The sequence below is a fragment of the Piliocolobus tephrosceles genome, unplaced genomic scaffold (genome assembly GCF_002776525.5).
Source record: "Piliocolobus tephrosceles isolate RC106 unplaced genomic scaffold, ASM277652v3 unscaffolded_39785, whole genome shotgun sequence".
NCBI lineage: Eukaryota > Metazoa > Chordata > Mammalia > Primates > Cercopithecidae > Piliocolobus > Piliocolobus tephrosceles.
Window position 1 is genome coordinate 1 of NW_022324070.1, and position 11,819 is coordinate 11,819.

Below are 11,819 nucleotides of genomic sequence, written 5' to 3' on the forward strand. Positions count from 1 at the left end.
AGAGTGCAGTGGGCCAGGATTGTTTTCACCACCTACATTTGCAGTCACTGTGTTTCAGGAATGAATCTGTGGTTCTTTCTACCCAAAGGAGAGCCGATGTCCAAATCTACTTCTTTCCCATGAAAAGTGAGGAGCAAAGAGAGGCCTCTGTTAAGGGTCTCCAGGAGCTACAAGGAGAGAGAAGGATGAGGTTTGTGAACAGGAAGGAGGCGACTGTGCCACGCTGTGGCTAAGCTGCTGGCACAGAGATACACGGCCGAGTCCCCCTGCTCTGTGCGTTTGATCTTCAGAGTGGAGACAGATCCCTCAGGCCTCTCTGCAGAGAAGCGATCCCTGAGCAGCCCTGATTTGTCTTGTTGAGCTTCATAACTGAAGTAAGTCAGAAGATCTGGGCCCTGCCTCGGGGCCTGTTGGTACCAGTAAAGGTACTCATGACCCGAAATTGGATCACACCTGAGAGTTACATCCTGTCCCCTGTTCGTGACTCTGTACCTTGGGGACTGCAAGACTCCAGCACCTGTGTGATCTGTGGAAGTAGAATTCGGCAACAGAATAACGAAAACATTTGTAGTCATCACACACACACACACGCACACACACAGAGAAAAAATGAAAATGAAACTACTTGGTGTTCAGAGGACTCACCTGTCCCTAGAAAACCCAGGACCACCCAGCAGAGGAGCCTGGTGCCCATGGCAGGGTCAGGCCAGGACGGGGGCGTTACCTGATCAGTGTCACTGTGAGCAGGAGCAGAGGATGACAGACGTCCTTGTCCCCACAGGGCAGTTCCCACAGTGACATCACTTCCTCTGTCAATCCCCAGGAGGTCAGGGTCACAGCATTTATATTAGAACACACCTGGGTGCTGCTTTTAAATATTTATAAAATCTCTTTTAACAACATCAATGCATTTCTCATTGCTTTGGGCTCCCATGCTGTCTGGGGCCAGAGGCATCATGCTGCATCTCTGAGTTCATCTTCTCATCCTACAGCCGCTCCTCTGTCTGCTGGGCATGTCCTGTAGGATGTGCCAACAGCATCCCCAATACAAGGCACCAAGGAATGAGCTCATTGTCTTTCATGCAAGTCAGGGTCCCCTGTGCCATCCTGATTCATGTCCCAGCCTCCTCCATTCCCTCAGTCACAAGTGCCCAATGGGACTGTCCCACCACATGGGTTCCCTCACGAACTGCCCTCATGCCTTTCTTCTGGGATCTTTTCCCAACTTTGTTAGCTGTAATTCAGAAAAGAGACCTTGGTAGCACACTCACAGCAGTCATTTTTCGTATTCCCCTTCTAAAAGTTTTGTTTTTTTTAAATCAATCTCACCTTAAAAGAAGGAGAATGATAATTGAGCTAATAGTTATTTTTAACCGCTGTCTTGACTTACTGTTGTTCTCCATATATTCCTATGGGAGGTATTTCTCTTTTTTTCTGACTGCTTTCAAAATCTTCTCTTTGTCCCTCATGTTCTACAATTTCCCTATGACTTGACTGTCTTATTTGCAATTCATTTTCATTCTGGAAACTCTGAATTTAGATCCTTAAACACCTCTAAAAAATTCTCAGCTAACATCTCATAAATACCACCTCATAACATTCTACCTATTTTATCTGTTTGAAACATCAATCATATGCAAGAAAAAATGGAAAATTATGAAAAAATATGAATATTCTAGTATATGGGAAAATCCATTTCTTTCTTCCCTGTTCTGTAACTTTTTCATATTTCACTTTTAATTTTCTGTGCTGCATTCTAGATCACTCCTGCAGATCCATCATTGATATCACTAAACATCTCTTTAGGAGGAGCTGATCCACTGTTGGACTTTCCATTTTGTTTGCAGTGATTGTATGAGGCATTTCTAGATACATTGACAATTTTTATGAAAGTTGATGGCTTCAGGCATTCTCTTTTTCCTTGTTTCAGTTCCCCGTCATGTTCATTTAAATGTGGCTCTCCAAACTTTCATATCTCATAATGCCAAAATTTCCAGTCTTCAGGTTTGCACTTCAATCATTTGTTGCTTGTGCTCATTGTATTCCTCGCTGCTATCTCCTAATATTCTTCACACTGGGGATCTATTTGTTCGATGGTCGTCTGTGACATTCCAGTGAGGCCCGGACTGAGTGTGAACAACACTAAGAATCTGTCATTTTTACAGGCATCTCCAGTCTAACTCACAAATGTATAGGGCCTAGAACTGTCTGCTGGACTCTAGGCTGCCAAATACACCCACGGCAAAGGTTCGTTGGGTCAAAAATGCTCTCAGGACACTCCCAAGGAAAGACTCAGAATAGAATTCAAATTTTCTCATTCTTTTTAATAAAACTCTTTTCATAAATAAATCCCATTAAGTCATGTAGTTATCATGACATTTTCTTCCAAGAGGAAATTACATAGATAGATAGAAAGATAGATAGATAGATAGATAGATAGATAGATAGATAGATAGATAGATAGATACGTACATATATGCAACCTCTGGGTGGAGGGAGATTTCAGACACAGGATTAAAACAAAAGTTAGTCACCAGTGTCTGGAACATCTACACACAAATTGTGCCCACATTCCCCTGGGCAACACGGGTGTCCCCCGGAGAGGAGTCCAGGGACTGTGGCAGGTTGAGGCAGTTGTGTGATTCAATGCCTTAATCTGGAAGAATCCATCCTGTGCTGGATTGTTTTAAGTCAATTTTGCCAAGGTAAGAGCCTACATTTCCCAGAATGCCATTTCTCTTACCATTCTAGGTTAGAGATGGTCAAGGATATATTTGGTAAAATTTGGAAGACAGATGTAAAACAGTCACTATGATAATTGGTAGGTCAGACTATGAGAGTCAGTGACCAGCAGATACAGAGGCATCCAATATACCTAGGAAGTCCTGTTCCTTCTGCATCCTGTGTCCAGTTCATCTTCCCAAATGCTGGCCAACAGCCACCAGGCTGCCCCCAGTATTTGGCAGTGCACCTGCAGGGGTGGCCCCCACACAGAGGGAACAGCTTCCCCAGAAGCAGGTCTCCTTGGCGTTTTCCTGTACTCCCAGCTCAAGGTCCCACTGCATGGCCTGGCATGCTCTGATCCTCTCATGTCCCTGCCACTGCAGCCTGTCTTGCCCAGACCTCCAGGAGCCCTGGCTATTGACTGGCTCCTTCACCTTCTGACTTCTCTCCTCAAGACCTTGTCTTCCTCAGCTCCTCCCACAGATGCATAGTCTAGTTCTGATCATAAATCTGTTACACTCTCAAACTTGTAGTGGCCCTGTTTTATTGATAATAACCTAATGGAGATTTTCTTACCAGAAGTGGTTTCAAGGAATGATGTATAAGAATGGAATTCTAGAAGTGGTTTTCTGATCTGTCTTGATTTGTTGTGGGGAAAGACCCTGAAGGAGAGCACAGAGACCTAGAGGAGGTCAGATGCTACAGCCACAAGAGGAAGCCTTGACCAAGGTGTGGACGCCAGGATAGTGATTCCCCATCAATTTCCAAGACTGACCTGAGCCCAGCAATCAAAGGGATGGGATTTCTTGTACTTAATGATAAATCTCTGCCAGGTTAAAGTAGATGTAGTGTGTTCCTACTATTGGTTCATCCACCCACTCATCATTCGCTCAACCTCTCATTCACTCATCCATCCTCTGTGAAATTGGTCTCCCCACATGCCAGGCACCAATGTTGGTAAATGCAGCAGGCACAGCCTTAGCTCTCATGGGCTTAAAAACTGAGTGGAGAGGTTGGGTGTGGTGGCTCAGGCCTGTAATTCCAGCGATTTGGGAGACCAAGGCAGGTGGATCATGAGGCCAGGAGATTGAGACAATCCTGGCCAACATGGTGAAACGTCACCTCTATTAAAAATACAAAAAAGAATTAGCTGGGCTTGGTGACGCATGCCTGTAATCCCAGCTACTCGGGAGGCTTAGGCAGGAGAATCACTTGAACCAGAGAGTCAGAAGTTGCAGCGAGCGGAGATCATGCCACTGCACTCCAGCCTGGCCACAGAGTGAGACTCTGTCTCAAAGAAAAAAAAAAAATTGGGGGAAGCACAAAAATAATCAGAACAAGTATCTGAGAAAGCCCAAGTGTGCTAAATGTTACTAACAGACACATGATTCTACAGGAGCTTATGAGAAAACAGTTGATTTCAGCTGGAAGTGAAGGGAGTGCTTCCCGCAGGAGGGCTGATCATGCTGAGATCTGAAGCATAGGCAGGAGCTGGCCACTAGACAAAGGAAGACTCCAGCCCAGGGGAAAGGAAATGGCCTTTTAAGTCTTTGTGATGGGAAGGAAGGAGTCACAGAAGAGGGGTTCCCCCCATGGCTGCAGTAGAGAGGGGCAGGGAGGTGGGGGATGGAGGGTGACTGCCCAGATGGGAAAGGTAGGCCACAGGAGAGACCACGTGAGGGTGGGGGCTGGGGGAGAACCTAGAGAGAGGAAGCAACACATTCACCAGGGAGAGACTGGAGTCTATAGTGGATGTGAAATACAAATCCTGTTTCATCCTGGGGGCCCCAGACTCAGGATGATGAGTAGAAAAGTAGGAGCTGGGAAAGTCCTGGCCCTACCCAAAAGGGAGAGCTCAGAGGACAGACCAGAGAGAGCAACAAAGGAGACATCTGAGGACCTGGGATCAGCCCAGGCCTGGCTGAGACTGCCTGCAGAGGCACCTGGCACAGAGTGAGGCTCATACAGTCTTGGCCACCTGGGGCCACTCAGGAGTCCAAGGTTCCTGCTGCGGAAAACTCTGCCCAGGTCATCCCTGAATCTTGGGTTGGGGAGGAGGGCAGAGCCTGCCTGCTTTCATGTGCAGAGAGGAGACGGCCTTGTAGTGCTGTGGAGTAACTGCTGGCACAAATGTACACAGATGTCTGGGAAGGAGCAGCCGACTCCAGTCTGAGTGGGAAAACCTCTGTGTTTAATATGGAGACATTGTAGCCACTGGGGACTTCTCCTTTATCAGTAGTACCAGCAGCACCTGAGTAATGAATCAGCCTCAGCCCCATGCCTGGGTCTTGTCGATACCAGTACATGAAGTTATGGTTCATATCCTGGGCACACTGCAGTGTCATGCTCTGTCCTGTCTTCAGGACTTGGAATTTTGGGGTCTGAGTGACACCAGCATTCACTAGACCTGCAGAGAAGAACAAAGCTGATGCTGTAGCCCCAATGGAAAGGGGCTGGGCCTTGAAATCCATGCAAGGGGCCCTGCCCAGGACCCACCTGCCCACAGGAGAGAAAAGGCCGCACAGCACAGGAGCCCAATGCTCATGGCAGGTGCTACAGGACAGAGGGGTCTTCTGGGCCTGTGTGTTGATAAAAGGGGAACAGGACTCTCAAGGGAGTAGTTCTAAGACCTCATTCTCCCTGCCTGGGCCCCAGAGCCTTCCTGTCAGGAGAGGCCACGCCCATTCCCCAGATGGTCAAATTCAAGATAAATGTACCAGTGAACAGCTGAGAATGAGAAGAACACATTCGTCTGAATTGAAACAAGTCTATCAGATTTCATGATCTTTTGCGTCCAGACTTCTGAAACAGTCTAATTAGGAACCCAGAGGGCCTTTCACTATCTATTCTTTATTCTTTCAAGATTGGCCACTGGCACCTGGAACTGCTGTTGGTATTGACAATAAAATAGGGAACAAAACATCCACAATTTCTGAAATGATGAGTTTTACAGTCTAGAGCGCAAGAGAAGTATCCATTAGTCACACAAAGTCATGGAAAATGACAAATGATGTTAAATCTATGAATACTAATGCATATTATAAGCTGTGAGCATTTATAATAAGGAGGTACAGCCTAGGAAAACTGTTGATGGAGTGTCTCCCTAGAGATGGTTATAGTTAAACTGAGATTTGGAGAAAGAACACAAAATAAGAGACTTGTGTTGACCCAGAGGATACAGCGTGGAGTGGAATGGCCTTTGTTGGGAGGAGCATGATGCATGAGGAATGGCCTGAACTGACACTTCTGTGGTTGATGTGGAGATGAGGGTGCAGAGGAAGGGAGAGAACAGCTGGGAGCAGACATCACGTGGAGAAGGCTGAGGGCTGACATGAGCATGGTGTAGGGAAGAAGGAGTTGGGAAGGCCGTCAGGGAAAAGAACATAGACCTGTTTTGTCAATGCTGTCTGCAAATAAACAATTTCAAATGAACCTTCCTTTCTGAGAGCAACTGAGGCACCGGACTTCTGAGGCCAGAGATGCAGGAGGAGCCTGGAAGAGAGACTGCATCTACTCGCATCACGGTGATGGTCGTTCCTTCGTCCAGCTGAGACTGGCCTGGGGGAAAAGCTCAGCACAGAGCAGGGTTTCACACACACAGGGCTGCCCAGAGCTCTGAGGGCCCCAACCCGGGCAGTGTTGGGAACAGGCCTATGGGACAACATCATCCACTGCCTGAATCACGGTCTCGTGAAGACAAGGCCACCTATATCTTCCACTGAGCTTTGTGTGCAGAGGAAGGTGGCTGTGGGGTGACTGCTGGTGCAAGAGGGCACAGAGGTCTGGGAGAGGCTTCTGACACCAAGGCCACGTATTTGGTTTTGAGAGAAAGTTACAGACCCTCAGGGATTTCTCTGTAGTGCCGTCTGGGACGGATCAGCTGTGCACCAGCTTCGGCTCCTGTTAACTCCCACACATGTACTCATGGATGGCAGTCTCAGGCATCTCTGTGCCACTTCATGTCCTGCATTTGTTCTTTAGTATCTTGGGATCTGGCTGTCCCAGCTTCTGTGAAGTCTATCATAGAAGGAAGTTGAGTGCCCAGTGAGGGACCCAATAATGTAGACCTGAGGTAAAGGCTTAGGCTAGGATGTGGGGAGCCAAGGAAAAGGCTTTAGGGGACTCACCTGCCCCCGGGGGGCAAAAGGCCACACCACTGAGGAGTCTGGTGGTCATAGCAAGGTCACAGAAAAATGGGGAAATTGTGGGGAGGGTTTTAAGGTTGTGTTTTGGGAACATAAATCCTGGATGTCAGTAGAGTTAACTGATGATGCCACTGCCCCTGCCAGCCAGTGACTCTGTCCTGTGCCTGCTCTTCCTCCCTCTACCTGCTGCAAACTTCGACCTACAGTCCAGTCGTAAACCTTCGCCTATGTGGTCTCTGCTCCTGGCTGTCTTTCTTCTAACAGGCAACAGCCTGACAAGCTTGGTGATCATTTCTCCTCTACCTACTGTCCACCGTCAGCTCCGGGTGTCCACTTTAGGGCTCTTTTTAACAGGCTTCTTCACTGAACATATGTGCTTCCCTCCCATTCCTAGGTCTCTATGTTGTTTTTCACAGGAGATATATTTCACGTACATTTATTCTTAGTGGTGAAAATCCAAACTTAAATTTTACTAGAGTAAATTAAGAAAAACATGTTTAGACATTTATATGAGAAAACAGTTTTTGTCTCAACACAAACAAAATTGTTTTTAGTTTTTGTTGCATTAAATTAAACTCTTGTGCATCAAGAAAACACCATAAAAATGAAAATATAAGCTGCAGACTGGGGAAAGACACAGGGAATACATATAAATGATTTTTTTTTAATGTGAAATTTAACATTCCTTGAAGTTGCTAATGAAGAGGCCACAGTAATGACTCCTTAAGACAGCTAAGCCTCTACTGCAGCCCTGCAGGTCACTAGAGGACAGTGTGAGGCTCTGATTTACTGACCAGGATGCAGAAGGTGATGATGGAGCAGGGGGAATAGGTGGAAAATGTATGGACTAGTTTGTTTCCTACTTCTGATCCTTACAAGCCAGGAGACACTGGGGAAAATGACTCAATGTCCCTGATCCTTCCATCTGTAAAGGAAGAATAAGAATGTTTGATGTGCAAGATTGTTGAAAAGTTTTAAGCTATATAACAAATACAAAGAATCAAGGACACATCTAGGGCTCAGCAGTCACTCTTGTTCTGAAGTTACCCAGGAAGTGACAAGCTGCAAGAAGACGCAGCAGAGAAGCGGGCACAGTCAGGGCACAGGAAACCTGGGCTCTGTTGGTTGGGAGAGCTCTGTGCTCAGTAGGACACAAGACATGCCTTCCAAACAACTTAAAGCTTCCCTTGAAGGAGTGAAACCTCGGTGGGGCCTGCAGCTCTCAAGTCAAAGCTAAGGCAGGAAGTTTATATACAGAATGTCAGTGACTCTGCTGGGCTGTGCCAAGCTGCTGGCACAGAGATACAGGGCCGAGTCCCCCACCCCCAAGGTGTTCACATTCAGCTCAGAGCTATAGTTAGGGAACTGGTGACCTGAGAATCGATCAGGGAAGTTGCCTCTTTCTCTCTCTTTCTCCTCATAATACTGAAAGATCAACTGGGGCCCCTGACCCAGGGCCTGTTGGTACCAGGACACACTGGTATGCCCAGAGATAGGAGAGCATCTCAGTGTCACTTGCTGTCCTGTTGTTTTGATCAGGTGTGTGGGACTTTGGGTGACTCCAGCGTCCACTGGGCCTGTGGGAAAAGCAGATGGAGGATGAGCACAGCAGACAGCCTGGAGGCCCTCCCCAAAGTAAAGTGGAGGACACAGGGGTGGGAAAGCTGAGAATGGGGCTGCTGTCCAGTGCACAGGACTCACCTGCTCCCAGGAGACAGAGCAGTGCCCAGCAGAGGAGCCCGGGGTCCATGGCACGGTGGGGAAGGCAGCACTGCTCCTGACGCAGGGCTTGGTCCTCCTGGGTAAGAGCCAAGTGAGTTCTGCACCTTGATTTTCCTGATGGGAGGGATATCCTGTGATGTCACTGTCCTGTGTCCTCCCCATGCAGCCTTCCTTAGGCCTAGTGCTCCAGAGACCTTGGACTCTCTAACTTTCCTGCAGAGCCAGAGTGCTGGGTGAGGGCAGAAATTTATCTGATGAGACAGTTGCTCCTCTGCCTTCATCTCCACAGTTCCCAGGCTGCCCCATCGCCCCTAGTTCTAAATCCTTGAGGAATCGCCACACTGTCTTCCACAATGGTTGAACTAATTTACACTCCCACAAACAGTGTAAAAGCATTTGTATTTCTCCACATCCTCTTCAGTGTCTGTTGTTTCCTGACTTATTAATGATTGCCATTCTAACTGGCATGAGATGGTATCTCATTGTGGTTTTGATTTGCATTTCTCTGATGACCAGTGATGATGAGCATTTTTTCTGTGTCTGCTGGCTGTATAAATGTCTTCTTTTGAGAAGTCTCTGGTCATATCCTTTGCACATTTTTTGATGGGGTTGTCTTTTTCTTGTAAATTTGTTTGAGTTCTTTGTAGATTCTACCCATTTGTAGATGGGTAGATTGTAAAAATTTTCTCCCATTCTGTAGGTTGCCTGTTCACTCTGATGGAAGTTTCTTTTGCCGTGCAGAAGCTGTTTAGTTTAGTTAGATCACATTTGTCTTTCTTGGCTTTTGTTGCCGTTGCTTTTGATGATTACTCATGAAGTCCTTGCCCATGCCATGTCCTGAATGGTGTTGCCTAGGTTTTCTTCTAGGGTTTTTATGGTTTTAGGTCTAACATTTAAGTCTTTAATCCATCTTGAATTAATTTTTGTATAAGGTATAAGGAAGGGATCCAGTTTCAGCTTTCTACATATGGCTAGCCAGTTTTCCCAGTACCATTGATTAAATAGGGAATCCTTTCCCCACTTCTTGTTTTTGTCAGGTTTGTCAAAGATCAGATGGTTGTAGATGTGTGGTGTTATTTATGAGGCCTCTGTTCTGTTCCATTGGTCTATATGTTCTGTTTTGGTACCAGTACCATGCTGTTTTGGTTACTGTAGCCTTGTAGTATAGTTTGAAGTCAGGCAGTGTGATGCCTCCAGCTTTGTTCTTTTTGCTTAGGACTGTCTTGGCACTGTGGGCTCTGTTTTGGTTCCATAGGAACTTTAAAGTAGTTTTTCCAATTCTGTGAAGAAAGTCATTGGTAACTTGATGAGGATGGCATTGAATCTATAAATTATTTTGGGCAGTATGGCCATTTTCATGATACTGATTCTTTCTATCCATGAGCATGGAATATTCTTCCATTTGTTTGTGTCCTCTTTTATTTCATCGAGCAATGGTTTGCAGTTCTCCTTGAAGAGGTCCTTCACATCCCTTGTAAGTTGGATTCCTAGGTATTTTATTCTCTTTGTAGCAATTGTGAATGGGAGTTCACTCATGATTTGGCTCTCTGTTTGTCTGTTAATGGTGTATAGGAATGCTTGTGATTTTTGCACATTGATTTTGTACCCTGAGACTGCTGAAGTTGCTTATCAGCTTAAGGAAATTTGGGCTGAGACAATGGGGTTTTCTAAATATATAATCATGTCTGCAAACAAGGACAATTTGACTTCCTCATTTCCTAATTGAAACCCTTTATTTCTTTCACTTCCCTGATTGCTGTGGCCAGAACTTCCAACACTATGTTGAACAGGAGTGGTGAGAGAGGGCATTCTTCCCTTTTCAAAGGGAATGCTTTCAGTTTTTGCCCATTCAGTATGATATTGGCTGGGGTTTGTCATAAATAGCTCTCATTATTTTGAGATACGTTCCATCAATACCTAGTTTATTGAGAGTTTTTAGCATGAAGAGCTGTTGAATTTTGTTGAAGGCCTTTTCTGCATCTATTGAGATAATCATGTGGTTTTTGTCATTGGTTCTGTTTATGTGATGGCTTATGTTTATTGATTTGTGTATGTTGAACTAGCCTTGCATCCCAGGGATGAAGCTGACTGGATCGTAGTGGATAAACTTTTTTTTTTCTTTTTTTTTTTTGAGACGGAGTCTCGCTCTGTCGCCCAGGCTGGAGTGCAGTGGCGCGATCTCGGCTCACTACAAGCTCCGCCTCCCAGGTTCACGCCATTCTCCTGCCTCAGCCTCCTGAGTAGCTGGGACTACAGGCGCCCGCCATCTCGCCTGGCTAGTTTTTTGTATTTTTAGTAGAGATGGGGTTTCACCGTGTAGACCAGGATGGTCTCGATCTCCTGACCTTGTGATCCACCCGTCTTGGCCTCCCAAAGTGCTGGGATTACAGGCTTGAGCCACCGCGCCCGGCCTGGATAAACTTTTTGATGTGCTGCTGGATTCAGTTTGCCAGTATTTTATTGAGGATTTTTGCATTGATGTTCATCAGGGATATTGGTCTAAAATTCTCTTTTTTGGTTGTGTCTCTGCCTGGCTTTGGTATCAGGATGATGTTGGCCTCATAAAATGAGTTAGGGTGGATTCCCTCTTTTTCTATTGATTGGAATAGTTTCAGAAGGAATGGTACCAGCTCCTCCCTGTACCTCTGGTAGAATTCAGCTGTGAATCCATCTGGTCCTGGACTTTTTTTGGTTGGTAGGCTATTAATAATTGCCTCAATTTCAGAGCCTGATATTGGTCTATTCAGAGGTTCAACTTCTTCCTGGTTTAGTCTTCAGAGGGTGTATGTGTCTAAGAATTTATCAATTTCTTCTAGATTTTCTAGTTTATCTGCACAGAGATGTTTATAATATTCTCTGATGGTAGTTTGTATTTCTGTGGGATTGGTGGTGATATCCCCTTTATCATTTTTTATTGTGTCTCTTTGATTCTTTTCTCTTTTCTTCGTTATTAGTCTTGCTAGTGTTCTATCAATTTTTTTGATCTTTTCAAAAAACCAGCTCCTGGATTCATTGATTTTTTGAAGGGTTTTTTTTTCATGTGTCTCTATCTCTTTCGATTCTGCTCTGATCTCAGTTATTTCTTGCCTTCTGCTAGCTTTTGAATTTGTTTGCTCTTGCTTCTCTAGTTCTTTTAATTGTGATGTTAGGGTGTCAATTTTAGATCTTTCCTGCTTTATCTTGTGGGCATTTAGTGCTATAAATTTCTCTCTACACACTGCTTTAAAT

At 45.6% G+C, this 11,819-nt stretch overlaps 3 gene segments (V, D, J or C); all 3 read right to left on the reverse strand.

Annotated features, from left to right (window-relative positions):
• Positions 1–145: 145 nt before the first annotated feature.
• On the reverse strand, positions 146–802 carry LOC111521507. The segment is given in 2 exon segments: positions 146–526; positions 646–802. Coding segments are annotated over 2 exon segments (408 nt in total).
• Positions 803–4,712: 3,910 nt separating this feature from the next.
• LOC113223202 lies at positions 4,713–5,284 on the reverse strand. The segment is given in 2 exon segments: positions 4,713–5,131; positions 5,221–5,284. Coding segments are annotated over 2 exon segments (468 nt in total).
• A 2,779-nt stretch (positions 5,285–8,063) lies between these two features.
• Positions 8,064–9,016, reverse strand: LOC111521499. The segment is given in 2 exon segments: positions 8,064–8,446; positions 8,571–9,016. Coding segments are annotated over 2 exon segments (393 nt in total).
• Positions 9,017–11,819: the final 2,803 nt, after the last annotated feature.